Source organism: Mesoplodon mirus (genome assembly GCF_964341445.2).
Source record: "Mesoplodon mirus genome assembly, chromosome: 17".
In the NCBI taxonomy this organism is placed as follows: domain Eukaryota; kingdom Metazoa; phylum Chordata; class Mammalia; order Artiodactyla; family Ziphiidae; genus Mesoplodon; species Mesoplodon mirus.
Genome location: NC_138993.1, coordinates 41,371,669 through 41,387,452, shown reverse-complemented (window position 1 = coordinate 41,387,452; position 15,784 = coordinate 41,371,669). Strand labels below are relative to the sequence as shown.

General features: G+C 31.4%; 1 protein-coding gene across 3 annotated transcripts in view; it reads left to right on the top strand.

Moving 5' to 3' along the window:
* The window catches only part of PCDH9 (protocadherin 9), a 114,899-nt gene that overhangs the window by 20,207 nt on the left and 78,908 nt on the right, over positions 1 to 15,784 (top strand). Inside the window, exon 2 of one of the 3 annotated variants that reach the window (XM_082602389.1) lies at positions 5,753 to 9,010. The exons of the other annotated variants lie outside the window; for them this stretch is intronic. Within the exon in view, the coding sequence (XP_082458515.1) occupies positions 5,753 to 5,755 (3 nt within the window). The 3' untranslated portion in view covers positions 5,756 to 9,010. Of the gene's footprint in view, positions 1 to 5,752; positions 9,011 to 15,784 lie in introns of those variants that run through there. 3 annotated transcript variants of the gene reach the window in all.

Below are 15,784 nucleotides of genomic sequence, written 5' to 3'. Positions count from 1 at the left end.
ATGTCATAATTGGGCTTTACGTTTCAGGCAAGACAGTATTGTTATTTTTAACTTAATCATTTCTAAAACACTAATTTACACATGGGTGAATGTTTATATGAGCAGGTTGTTTCAAAGTTTCAACATAATATTCGAGAAAACAATCTTTGTTTTTGCACATTTTTGCACATTTTTGTGCAAATGTATTTTTAAGATAAATTCTTACTGCCAGAAAATGTACTATTTTAATTGTAGATAGGCTTCAGTGATAACCATCAAGCTGGTGCCTAACTCCAAAAAGATCTTTCCAACTGTTCTGTGGATTTTTAGGCAACTGTCTCCAAGTAATTACTGTAATATACATGAACTACAAAATTGAAACCTGGTAAAATATATAGACCTCAGGAATAAGGTGTGTAATAGCTCTTGTTAATTAAATTTATTGATTAAAACATAAACATTTTTTTGGAAATTATAAATGTATTATTTGACCAGTCATGAAAATGAATGTAATTCACTTTTCAATAATGTGAAAATATGGACAATTTGGAAAGCTAATTTAGAACCAAACAACAGGACAGATTAGGCTTAGTAACACAGATACATTGAAATAAAGGATGGTGTCGAAATCACATGAGGATTACCCTGTCTGTGTTAACTAACTTCTACATAAAATCAGAAATGTGGCAATCTCACCATCACTCACAATGACAATGATATTTAACTTGGTGTTATTATGTAGTTTTAATTCCATGCTTATTATGATTTTCATAAGTAACTATTCAATGCTTTACCAAAGAAAATAAACCACTAGTGGTTAATTTAAATAAATACTTAGATTTTCCTATTTTCAAAACTTTGATACACATTATTTTCTAATTTTGGCAACAATAATATCTATTCTAAACCAGTTACACTTTCCTAAAATTTCACTTAGCATCTTGAGAATTCAATTTTCTCATCTGAAAAATAGATCATTGGATTCAGTCATTTTAAAATTTCTATTATTAAAATTTAAACTACAGATTTTGTTAATTACTTAGGGAAGCATCAGTCTTTGGCAGGTTTCCTCTTACCACCCAACATGCATCTGGCCTTCTTTCTCTCATCAGTTGATATATGTTCAAACAGTGCAAATCAATGTTAACATTGGCTCAAGAAAAACAATTACAAAGTAAATCATATGGTTCAGTCTCTCCTGACAATGAACGATTTGCAGTATTCTCATTGTTTGCAAGATGTATGTTATCACTCTCTTGCATTAGTATTGATAACAGACTGTTGCCATTATCTTCTTTGAGGTCTCTGCCTGATTAATTTTCCCCTTCTGAACTAGAAAATTAACTTTTTCCTCCTAAATCAGAAATCACAAAACAGAAGAACTATAAAATCTCAAGAAGATTATTAGTGCTTAGAGTTTGATTAGAAAACTGGCCATTTAAAATAGTATGTAGCTACCATATTTTTATCAGTAATATTACTTTAATTATGTTTGGTTTTTTTCTGTAGTAAGACATTAAGATGAATTTAGTATTTCAACTTTTGTGAATATTGGAGAATTATACATAGTTTGGAGATAATGTGTAAATACAATTTTTTTGAAGTCAGACACTGGTAATTTTGATTGATGGTATCATTTGTTCTTAGGATAAGTTTTAGAAAAGCTAATTAAATCGAATAATACTCAATGATTTTATTGGTAACCTGTTCATTCAAAGACAAAATACAGTTAAGTTGAAGAAAAATGTAAATAATCAGAACTGTCCATCTGAAGGAAAACCAAGTTTGGGAATAAAAAGACTGAATTTCAAATTAGCTGAAGTAGCTCCTAAATATGCCACCTGAATGTCAAACGACAAGTGGTATTTGCTTAGAGGAATATAAACTAGAACTATGTATTGCCATAGCACAGCCTACCACATTTTCTCCAGAACACTGCAGAAACGGCCCTACAAGGATGATTCTGAAACCTGGGGAGAAGCCTAGGAGTACCTGCTCCCATAATATCTCAATGATTTCTGGACATCAAAATTTGCTTACATTTATCACTATTTACTGCATTACACTCTTTCATCTTATCAAAAACTTTAGGAAAACCCAATTCTATCTGTGTTTTTGGTAGAAGTATTACAAAAACGCTGCTTTATGCTGTAGGTGGATGGGTTTAGAAGTTACTTTGCAACTTTCGGAAGATGATATAGATGGAGGAGGTATATTTGCAAAGATGCCACATGTTGACCACAAGACATTTTTTTGTTTTTCATTTTAAGCAACTTCATCCAATGCTCACATCCTGAGCATACAGCAACAAAGATGCCTTCCTTAACCGTATGAATATATGGACGTGATCTGTTTTCTAGATATTTATTCCCTGGATGTAAGGTCATATGTAGGTTATTTAAAAAATCACAAGACTATTTAATGTCACAATGCAGGTGACAGCAAATGATAAAGAATTTAAAAGTAATATAAAAGAGATGAGTGTCAAATGAATACCGTATGATTTTTGCATAAGAGGCATTTTAGCTATGTTGGGCAGTAATTGGTGGAATGAGATGTAAGCAATCTCTGACAAGGTGAGAAGCTGGACAGGCCAAGGCTTAAAATCCCTTGAGTTTATGGAGCTTTGTCAGAGTCAGCCATTCTGTGGACAATACAGTGAATCACAGCTATATGATTAATCAAATCAGTTCTCTATTGTAAAAGGACAAAGAGATGATGTCCACTGGCATCTGATTTGGAATTGGATGCTTGTAGATTAATGAACTTGTGTAGACTGTGCCTTCCAATGTTTTGCCTGGAAGAGAAATAAATTCATTAGGAATTTAGACAAAAGCAACATTAGAAAACCATAACAGAGTTAGAGTAGCCTATATAGGGGAAAAGCTAACATTAAAAAGAATAAATTCATTAATCTTAATGAATTGTGATTGAAACTAACTATTGAGTAACAGGATTAGTCATTATCACTAAAAAATGTAAAACATTCTTTTAAACATTTATAAAAGTCACTGGCCAAAAAAAAAAAAAACCTACACTAATTTCAACTAAATAACAAACAATTTTATGGGAGAAATGGAAGATATTTGGGAATCTGTAAAGAGAAGATCTCAATATTCCCTTTGGCACTGTTATCTCTTTATTTCTAGTAACTTCTTTGCAATGCTTTGAAAGTAGATTTCCAACACCACATAATGACAATCAGCCAGCATTTACTTGAGTACTCACTGTGCTCCTGGCATTCTTCTCAGCCTTTTACATGTATTAACTTCTTAAATAGGAACAATAACATTGTGGTCAGGTAGTATTGTTAACATCCCTCTTTTCCAGCTGAGGAGAAGTTAAATGATTTGCTTAAGGTCAGAGTTCTTGTAAATGAAGAGTAGTCTAGGACTTGAACCCTAACAGTTTTACACCAGAGGCTTTGCTTGTAGTTGCTAAGCAATACTGCCTCTATGATTGAACTTCTAGTTTAAAAAATAAAATTGTGGCACGTCACCAAGAGTCACTTGTGCCCCAAAATAAATTATTTGTATAAAGATAAAAAAGAAAAGCTGAAGTCTAATTTAACATTTCTGTTTTAAATTCCTTTAGGGTACCTATTTCGACACTAAACATATGGCTTGATGATACAGCCATACCTGAGGCATGTGTGGTTCTTTCCAGTGTACAATGAACATTCATGGACATTACATAGTAAGAGTAGTAATAGCATTAGTGTGTTTTAGGCAGTAGCATTCTAGATACTTTTGACAAACAGTATATTTTGGCAGTGAATTTCAAACATTCTGCTAATTTCAAAACAGAAGAAGAATTTTGTGATTTTTTTTAAACTACTCTTTATAAGGAGGCATCTAGAAGAGGGGGCGGTCAAGCAATAATGATGATAAAAAGATATCTCTTCTCTACTAGACTAGAATGATGCTTTCCTTTAAAAAAATAAAAAAAATATTCCAGCCCCTGCTCTCCAGTGTTTCAGAAGCAACAACCACCCTCCATCCACCTCTGCACAAACTTGTCCACTAAGATCAGCATGTGCCTTTTCCCAAACTATCTGTAATGCACTAGGAGACATATCTTCATGTGTATTTAGAAACGTGTATAATAAGCTTTTATTATTGTTTATAAAATTTTAGCGCTCAATTTTTTCCAGTTTTATCACCTACAACTACAAAAAGTATCCAGTAATTTCATACAGTTTTATAAATCTAGCGTATTTCATTACTGGTTTCTTAATGTGCGCTTGCCTAAAACTCTAACAAGAGATGGGGAACACTTGTCAACCACATGTTGGACTTTCAGGATCCCCCTTAAATCTGAGAACTGGAGAGAACCATTTCAGCCGTATAGTCAGATAAAATTTGTTTATCATGGATTATTATAATGGATGCATTTTGTTAAAACTCCTAAGTGAGAAAATTGCAGTTTTAATTTGAGGTGCATTTGAAGGTGAAAACGAAATAGCTGAGAGTTCTGGTTGCACAGCTTTCCCTATTCCATTTGGCAAAGGAAACTGAATCTTGGAACAGCATGCTAACGTTTTGTCCACTTTGTGTAGTGCATGTGGATCATTGCATTACTCGTGGATGCTATTCTTATTTAGAATATAAATTCTGCCACATTCTTAGAGAATAACAAGGATCTGCTCTTTCGAAAATGTCTCTTGATATGAGACAAACAGATTGACTTAAAATTCCAAAAGTCCATATTTTTGAAGCTCATATTGCTTACATTTTGATTGTGCTTACTTTATTTTGGGGCGGCAGCTTTTTCTTGATGACCCTTACTAATAAGCTTCAGTAGGCAGAAAAATTTCATTTATTCTAATTAAAGACCAGTATTGAACATGTTGACCAAATGTAGATTTTATGTTGTTAATTAGACAAGAATTTGGTAAGGTTTTAGATCAACCATTGATACAAGAAAGCTAAAAAAAAAAAAATCACCTGTGAATTTGTCAATGAACTAGAGTGGCAGGATTTCCTTGGTTTAAATTATTAAGATAAGAGATTGGAAAAGCATAATTCTTCGATATGTACTCAAAGACATACAAGCAAGTTTACTTTGAACTCAAAAACATGCAAGGCTAGAAAGCAATAGGGATGACAGGTATAATTTTTGTCTGCATATTTGTTTAAAGAATCATTTATAGAGAAGTATTTTTTTTTCAAACGACACTTTTTGATGGAACTCACATTTCATGAGACCAAACATAAAAGCAAAAATATTTGTAGTAATCACTTTTTATCAGATTCAGGTAGAAGAGTGCCAAACTGTTTTGATTTCACGATAGGTTATAGTCCTGTGATGGAGTTCCCAGCTGGAGTTTGGAAACGAAAACCCTGGCATGCAGGTGTTAGTGCCCTAACATGATGCATTGATTTAGCTTTCCAGATGACTTAAAACATAGCTGGAGTTCTCCTTTATCTAGGGACTAGACACACAAGGCTTTGTGAGAAACTAGATTAATTTTGCATTGACGTTCTGGGTGTTGCTGATAATTTGTAGAGCCATTATGCCTATTGGTTATGACTGTGACAGGCAGACTCTATCCAAACGAACATTACAAGAGCCAAATTTAATAGTCTTAGCATTGGAAATTTCTGCCTTGAGTAGAGCGGGAGCTTTCCAGCATGTGCTTTGTTTTCTACTCCCACAATTATGAATTAATATACATCAATTCCAGACAGCTGAGAAATGACATAAGAGGATTAATTAGAACTAGACAATATTACACTAGTGGAGTGAAAATTCTGTAATGTTTTTTCTGCAGTGACGTGGTAAAAAAGGCAAATGGACAACAATTTCTAGCCTTTACACATTCAGAATTTCAAGAAAGTGAATGAAAAGGGAAGTGGAGAATAATTATGTTATTCAAGCTGGTATAATTTTTCTCATCAAATACATAACTCATTTTTCACAAATATCAAGAATTGATTCAACTGAGTGATTCAGTATTGTATTCAGTGTATGATTTTGTCCATTTAATTACAACCACGTTTATCTCTTTAAAATAATCACAGAAAGTGTATATTTAGTCTGTGACCACAATAAGAAAATGAGATGCAATGAATACACACAGGTCTCATATACTGTTATATACCTATTGCTGTATGAAATATCTCTGAATTGAAAAGATATTTTCATATCTTACCAAAAGTTTTAATAAAAACATTTAACTATAAAATGTTGAAGTCTCCCCTACCTCCACCTGTTGTTTTTTTTTCTTGCTATGAGGCTTATCTATCATAGAAGTAGATTTATGGCAATATTTTCTACTACTAAGACTGTATATTTATTGATTCAAGTTATTTGATAACTTTTTAACTGTTCTTATTGCAAATTGATTTTTTCTGTAGCTGAATTTTAATAAAATTTGTTTGGGGACTTTAATTTGGCAAGCTCTTGAGTATACTTTTACATAGATTTCTGATGTGGGTACTAATTTCAGAGTTTTGACAGTGTGATTTTGTAAGATGTCTCTTCAGTAAAAGAGGATTTATTTTACTTAATTGTGTTCATTCTATTGTTTTAATCACAAAATATAATTGAATGCCATGCATGGATTGGCAAAAGTGAAGTAGAACAATACAGAAATGACTTACTCAGTATCACTTTTACACATTCACTCACTTAGGCAATGGATTCTAGTAATTCACAGAACTTTTTAAAGCTTTTTAAAAAATATTGTCTCTTAAAATAGTAATATTAAAACTAAAAGGATCAGGAATATGCTAAATTTAAGATGATCATTTGAAAAGGTAATCACAGACTTGTTAATCATACTGTATTTGAAGTGATTGTAGATGAGTTTTGATATACAGAATGGTAGTAAAATAGAATTATAAAGTCTATTAACCATAATGATGGAGTTCTAGATGTAGATAAAATGAGATGATTGTGTTTAAGCTTTCAATAAATTTGTCACCCAGTTTAGGGATATTTGTAGTTTATGAAACCTTGTTTATATTCACTTAACTTCAAAAGTTAAGAAAAAAATATTTGAAGCTCTATTATTTAGTATCTAAGATTCTGAGAGAGCGGTCAAGAGACTGGAACTGTCTTCACTGAGTATGAATGTCCACATACTTTATAGTTAAAGAAATCATGCTTTGCTCCTGTCAAGGTTTTAAAGCACAGAGTGCTGAGAAGACATAGCAATTTGCTTAATTAACCCCTGTTCATTTTATAGGGCAAGAAATAAGATTACTCTTTGGCAATCACATGTTACTTGAAGTATATTTAATCTTTTACTACCCTGAAAACTTAACAACACACACACACCCGAATGCAAATATGAACAGAAGTAATACCCCTACTCATAAGTGAGCACATTTCTTCCTAACATAAATGAATTAATAGCTCTGATGGCATTTCTCTCTGACAGAAAAATAAGGTGCCACAGTTAGTAAGGCAAAGCTCATGCTTCACAGGTTTATGGCCTACACTAAAAGTATGCTAAGTCTACATGTGTGTGTGTCCTGTATATCAACTGACTTCTGAGAGAAAATGTCTATGCTTTTCATTCTGACCAATAAAAGGCAACTTGGTGAGTTATAGAGATTGACTGGGTGCTTGACATGTGGTGCTGCTCCATTAAAACAGTGGGCAATTGGTACTGGGGAAGTTTAGGAGAATTTAACTTGTCTTGCTTGTTTTTAGATATGCTTTTAGATATGTTGATCTCCTAATATTCTGAAAACATAAAAATGCAATATCAGTTCATAGACAACAGGTTTCTTTATGTTGCTTTTCTAGTCCAAATGTAAAAAGAAAGTGATGATGTGCTCCTAATCATTCTATGCTTGTGTTCTAATATTACCAGGAAGCTTTTGTAGACATACTCAGATAAGCACATTTTTCATTATTTAAATGCAAAATGCGTCTTTTCAATTATTATTGTCCAAATAATTTTTAGAGAATGATCATTGCATGATCCCTCTCCCCACTCCACTACTCTAAGATAGGTGGATATATTTAATTCCTTTTCTGTACTTTCCTTTATTATTAAAAGAACCCTACAAAAAATAAAACATTTGTTTTCAATTAAACAACAACAACCCTGGTAATTTAGATTCAGTTTTACTTCTGCAAAATAGCCACATTTTTACATAATCCAAACAAACTGTCATGTTAATTGTATGCTAAACATGATGAAATGTGGCTTAAAATGATGAAATGTGGCTTAAAATAATCTCTCTTATTGTGCTACAATGTATCAATAATTTTAAATGTAAACACTTGACATCACCTGTTTCTATAATACCATTATTCTGTAGGTAGTATTCACAGTACAGTATATTCTATTGCTACTTGGTGAAATGAACTCTTGAGATTCATACTAGGGCACTACACAAGCGTTATTATTAAAGAATTATAGGGAAAATTTTCCCAATGGAAAACTGATAATTAAAGGTATTATTTAAAATAAGTATAGTGAAGAGTAGATAAGAAGTTCAAGTAGCAATATCTTTCTATTTTGATTTCAGATTAAATTTTTATATACACACAAAAAAATTTGGCTCAAGAATTAACCGATATAGTTTAGATTTTAAATAGCCAAAATAATGTTGCAGTGTGTTATATTCATAATTTATCAATAAAATGATTACTGTTAATAACTGGTAGAATTTTTTCTTCCCTGTGCTAGTGATTTAAGTTGAATGGGAATTTAGTAATATGTGTAGGGATGCATCTTAATATCTATATTTGATGAACCGTGTTAAAAACACAAAACTTGTCCTCATTAAAATGGACTTCTGTACACTATAATTTGAATTAAGTAATGCATATATAAAGTATTTAAAAAGTTGTATATCAAAATGTATAACGTTCCATTTTTCACTATATTTTGTAAAACATTTTTGGTGTAATCAGTATGACTCACATATGTCAAACAAGTATTCTACTATTTATTTAAACAGATATATACCTAATGTATTTGGAAGCTTATTGCACTCATATAATTGTATATATTGTGGCCTCAAAAGTCTGTACTTATCCTTGTTTTAAAAAAGTAGTATGTGCATTTCTTTCCAATTTATTTCAATTAATTATATTAAGGAAAACATCCTTTACTAAATGTACCTTAAAATTCACAATAAAGTTTCAGAAATTGTTTTCTAAAACTTTGAGATTTTGTGTTGAATTTATTTGTGAACATTTTTTGAAATTGTTCTCTGATTTTCTAATAAGGAGTCCCTGAATTTAATCCTATTGATAAAATGATGAGTTAAAACATGCAGTGTGGTGAAGAGCTAGCCCTTGTTTAATCGGGAGGCCACTCTCCTAAGTGATGACTTGCTCACACCTGTGCAACCTGGCTAAATGACACCAAATGGGCTTCCCTCTCAAAGCCCCAGTTACTCATTATGTCCATTTTCCAAACTGAAATGTCAAGCATTTTGCACCTTAACTGAGTGTTCTAGACTGCAGAGAAGAAGTTACATGGAGATAACGTGGAGAAAATATATGTAGGTCTGTTAATCAAACTTTTTTACGCTCTATTTACTGAAGTTATAGATATTTAAGAAAAAAGTTTGGCATATGTTACTTTTGACATCCCATTAAAATGTAAGGCTAGACTCTCAAATATAGTAAATATAAATATCCACATTTGGTTCAGGTTAGTCCACTGAGGGATAGACTCACTTATTTTGCTAAGAAAAATCAGATTCTGGGGCAATCCCTGTATCATCACAGTTTTTTTGTTTTGTTTTGTTTTGTTTTTTTGCGGTACACGGGCCTCTCACTGTTGTGGCCTCTCCCGTTGCGGAGCACAGGCTCCAGACGCGCAGGCTCAGCAGCCATGGCTCACAGGCCCAGCCGCTCCGCAGCATGTGGGATCTTCCTGGACTGGGGCACGAACCTGTATCCTCTGCTTCGGCAGGCGGACTCTCAACAACTGCGCCACCAGGGAAGCCCCATCACAGTTTTTAATGTCACTTTTGAAGCCTGTTGGAATACAACCACTTGGCTATTTGCACAGAGAAACACATGTACTCTGCATTGCTGGGGAGGGATAAATATGCATTTGCTGTGTTTTATGTTTAGATTTACAACTATAAAAAATAGGGAGTTGAATTAAATTTTATCACACATAATCTCAGTTGCAGATTGATTATTTTATTTATGTATTTATTAAAAACAAGCAAAAAATTGTTGTCATTAAAAGGTCCAAATAGTTTTCATATGAAAACCATTTTGTAATGATATTCATTTGAATTAGCCAAGATAAAAATTTACTAATTATAAATGTGGAAGGCATGTTACAAAATTGCTGTTGGTCTTAAAGTTATCTTGAGTTTAACCCAGAGAGATTTAGCCCATTCTGCCCTTTTTGCCAGATTTTGTTTTGTTTTGTTTTTGCAGATGTTTTTCCCTTAAAAACGTAAGTTCACTCAGGTCCATTCAGCAAATGTAATTAAATGAAAATATTTTTAGCTTGCATTGACATTTTCATGCTACACACAAAACAGAACACTTTTTAAATTTATTTTCCATCCATGTAATGAAAAGTATTTTGAATACTGAAGTAATCAAATCTTAGAATCATCAGAAGCTGGGCAAGTGGCTTGTTGGTATCTTAGTTAAATAGTAAACAGCCAGGGATAACAAGGTGCTTTTCCTGCAGGAGAAGAAAAAAGTGATTCCAAATATGTATTTTCCCCTTTGATTAGTTCTTTGAAATTGTTTACTGTTTTAATGCTATCCAGCATTTCTATCCATTCCTTTCCTTTTTCATATTTTTTCATGATCTATAATTCCCTACAAGGATTTTGCCCATATTTTTATTTATAAATAATGCACATTTTGTTAAAACATTAAAAACATTAACACAATAAATCCAAATAATTTTCACCACTTACTTACTGTCACTTCAAAAATGTGTTCTGACATTAACGTGGAGGATTTAATAAATATTACTAGTCACATTTTAGAAGAAGCAAGTGATTTTTAACTGAGAAGAACTGGGGGTAAAAAGGAATGAATATTATACCTAACAAGATATTCTGATAGACAACACCAGCTAATTTAGTGTATACTTTTAATTTTATTTTTGGTGACTAGAAATAAAGTGCCTAATCTCAGAGATGTATCTGTATATTGGTATATGTTCATATATTTACATGTACAGATATAAATATCTTATAATCTGTATGTATGTGTATATAGAATATATTTATACACATATATTTATAGAGAGAATTATTGAAACATTAATTCTTCTACACTCTAAAAATTTAATTTTTGTTATTTATTAAATATAATAAATTAGTTATCTATTATATAATCAGAATTTAATATATAATCTAATGTCAAAAGTTTACTTTTGATATTATTGAATAATGTATCAATTTTCTGTTTTAAAGTTTTGAATAGGTGGAATCTTTGGAATTATTATCATTAAGTAATATTTTTATCAACCTAAGTATCATAGACTGTCATTATTTTTGCTATATCTGCTTTTGATATTTAAATATATTTCCTTTAGCAGAGCACAACACTTAGTTTTTGAAAATGTACAAGTAACCATTTACTCATGAATACATAAAAAATTCAGAATTTTCCAGTTAGTGTAAATGAATCATTATTTTAACTTTTGACTACTTTAAAAAACTACATCAGGGAAAAAAACAATTCCACACATCATTTCTTTAATAAATATTTATCACTCACCTATGTTATGGTGTTTGTTTTTGCCAAGTGGTATCCTTACACATAATTTGATGTGTTTCTAATGCTGCACTTACAACCTTTTGCATAGAAGGTCTGTAAGGTAACTGGGTTTCTTTGGAATGGAGGGAGTAAAATTGAGAGTTTTGTATACCAGATGAGATTTAATAACATACTGAAAATTCAAAAGAAATCTGGCAGAATTCCTGTTCATAGTAGGTGCATAAATATGGACAAATGAATGACCAAAGACTCTGATGATGGAGTTGTTCTTTTAATGTATATAAGTAATTATAATTTATACTTTCTCAAATAAAATTTCACTTAATCTTGTTATATGGTAAGATTCATGTTACAGTTAATTTAATTATTTTATTTTATTTTTCTCCTAAACATACATACTTGCAAAATAGAACAAAGTGTGTTCTCTATACAATAAGGAAAATAACAACTAACTTTTTTGTTACTTTGTTATACAAAATAATACTTGATATATAAGTGTAATGTTCTTATAGCCCAGAAAAGTCATTATCTATTTGCCACTTTAAGTATAAATATATATTTAATAATAAATATTTAAAATAATATTTTTAAAAGATTGAAAACAATAAATGCTGGCAAAATTTTGTTTTGATAATCATTTGTGACTTTCTTTACATAATTACCTCCTGTCTTGTAGAGAAGATTAAAAGTATTAGAATTAATCCATTTATAAATCATAAATATTAATTGCTACATTTAAGAGGCTATTCTTAAATATATGTATTAAATGCATGCATGTAATATTATGCCTTTTGGCAATTACTTATTTTAATCATTTTGAAAATGTGCGATAGCCTTAAACATATAAATGGTTATTAATATAACAGGAATATATTTGTTACTTTAAATATTTCATTTCAAAAGCAACAGTGCTTAAACATTTGTATTCTGGACTACTTTGAGCATCATTTAAAAGGTATAGGTGCACTCTTCAGAAAAATTCATATACCCACATATATTTTTTAAGAACTGCAAATTGTTCAAAGTTTCCATAGACTCTGTAAGCCCATCTATGAAATCTCCCAAAGGCCTGTGGCCCTGGGTAATAACCAAATTTATATAAATGATTTGACTCTTTATGCAACTCCTACTAAATATTCTTTGAAAAAAGTTTGAAGTATTTCAAGTGAAAGGAATTTAATATTCTTTTCTCAGCACTAGCCATTGTTTTAGAAAATGAACTCTCTTTGGAACCACTTCCTCTTATGATAATGGTTAAAATCCAGAAATATTTCTGCTTCCTCATCTTGTAAGGTAGAAAAATAACACATTAAAACACATGTTTTGCCATAAGAATGAAAACATTGATCACTTTAATGAAATGCTCTCTGCAGAATATATATAATTGATTCTGTTAGCAGACATGAACATAAGCAGTCAGAGCCAGCCAAGTGAAATAGGACAGCTTTAAATTTAAACTTGATGTATGCAGTTCTCACTATTTGTTAAGTTTGATTTCTTTTTTATAGTTTGTCTACTGTCCTTTTGGTGCTGTCATGTGCACAGATAATCCCTGTGGAGTGACATAATACAGGTGTAATTTCCTGTTCACCCTCATGTTTCCAACCTAGACTTTGCCTGACATCTCCATTCTCCTTACAAAGAGAATAATAGAAACATGATTTTTTTTGTCAATAGCCATATAAATTGATAAATTAATTTCACATAAGATTGTGTGTTTGAGTGCCACAAAAATGTTTAAATTTGATTTCTATCCCCATTTCTAAGAAAATTAAAGCTCAGTATTTGAACGTTTTTCAAGGTCACACAGCTCCTACATGGCTCAGCTAGGATTTTTTTTTAATCTTCTACCACTCGTCCCAGGAATCAAGATTGATTTGAAAAAGAGACAAAAGTATTTTATGAAAAAGAGACAAAAGTATTTTTAAGACAATGAAATGAAACCTTACATAAGCATACATCAAAATGCACTTGCCCAGAATTCTTTGAAAATACGCACAAAACTTTAAATGTTGTTTATTTATAATATTTTAATAGTATTTGTCATATATGCAGAGATACTTTGCACACTACATTTTCATTATTTGTATTTTTCTCTAACTCAAGATCAAAGACATTTCAAACTTGGTGAATTAGTACGGCTTCCTTCCTCCCTTCCTCCCTTTCTTCCTTCCTCCCTCACTCCCTCCTTCCTTTCCTTCTTTCTTGTGAATCTTTTGCCAGAATTTGAGATGAGAGTAGTTACCACTGAGTGGTTAGGTGTCCTAGATGAGAATTCTAATTAATACAAACCGTTTCATTTTCTGACTACCATTCTCTACCAGTCAATTAAGGACAGGTTTTCTGTTCCCCTCTGGTTAAGATACCTCTTTGTTTTTGGTGAATCCATATCAGTACCCAGAGCTACTATACCTAGTAATTATTATGTGTTAAATACTTCACACATGCTTTTATTCATGGATTTTTTTAACCCTCAAAATCACCCTATGAAGTAAAGTTGTTCTTATCCTCATTTCATTGATGAGGAAACTGTTTCATAGACGATAAGTAATGTATCCAAAACATTTGTTTCAACTTCACAACAAACCACTAGTTTAAGTTATAAACTTAAACTTCACCTTTAAAGGTTAGTGACTATTTTTTTTACAACTTTGTTGAGGCATATTTCAGATATCATTTAATTCATTTTAAGTGTGCAATTCCACAATTTTTAGTAAATTTAGCAAGTTGTTCAACTATCACTGTAGTTTGGGAACATTTGCCTCACCCCAGTGAAGATCCCTTGTGCCTATTTACTGTTGACCTCTATCTCCCCAAATTTGCCCCCACACAACCACTAAATTTACTTTTTTCTCTGGACATTATATATGCATGGAATTATACCATATGAAATCTCTTGTATTTTGCTTTTTAGTGATCATTTTTTATACTGCTTAAAAATGAATACATCTTTCAATATCATTACAATTATTAATACTGTGAAAATGTACTAACATCTACCTATATCCCCATGAACATGAATCATTTCCCCAAAAAGCTTTCCTAATTGGCATTGATTCTTATTTTTCTCAAAAATATTTGATAAAATCCAGTGACTTTTCATGAGAGTGACAAATGATTATTGCACTGAAAACTGGTGTTTGCAACTTCATTACCTGTTAAATAATAGATTACCTACTAAATAGTAGGTGAAATAATTACTTTTAAAAATCTTGAAATGTGTGTAAACTAACAATATTAATTTTCCCAGTGAAACTGTACTTACTGCATTTTCATTTTTGTCAGTGGTTTGGGCTCAGCTCTGATGACCTCCTGTTATGGATATTTCTCAGTTGACACAAATGATCCAGGTGTCCACTCTCAATTAAACTGGCAATTTAATTGAGGCATATATCACACCCATTGTTGTAATTACAACTGGCTCTCTTGGTAGACATTTCCTTCTTTATATTAATGGTGTTTCTTCATTATGCTTTTGAAACATTTTGTTTTCTCTACATTTCAGCATACACTTTAATTGCTGAGTGGTTTCAACTGTGTCACTCTTGTCAGAAAGCTTCAGAACCAGAAAACTTACCAATTTTCTCACAGTAAATTAAATGAATAGAAACAAAATACTTACTATTTCCTTGCAATTATTTATAGAGATCACTAGAAAACAAAAACTTCAAGTTTTAAAGGGTAATAATCTAATAAAATGATAAATATTAATACTATTTATTTGACAAGTGTAATAATATATATTGCAAAACAGCAAATGGTCCAAATTTTATGTTTTTTTTCTTAAGATACCACTCCTGCATTCTTGATAGCAAGTTTAATTCCTCACTTGTAATTTTTGAGCAAACATTTAAATGATTTTATTATTGAATGAATATTAAATGGGTAATATGAAGAGATGAGCAGACATGGTTAATAACAGAGGAATAGTTCATTGAAGAGTCATCATACCTATGAAGGGTGGAGTTCATAAAGCTAATGGAGATGAAGGTGGAATTACAAAGCTTATTTTAGTATTCAGTGGTCACTATTGAATTTTTGTCTTTGTCCCCTATGTTTTAATTTGAAGTCAATGATTTTGTGGGTGTCTCAACATTTGTGAAACAAAGAAATGGTGAATGTGTTA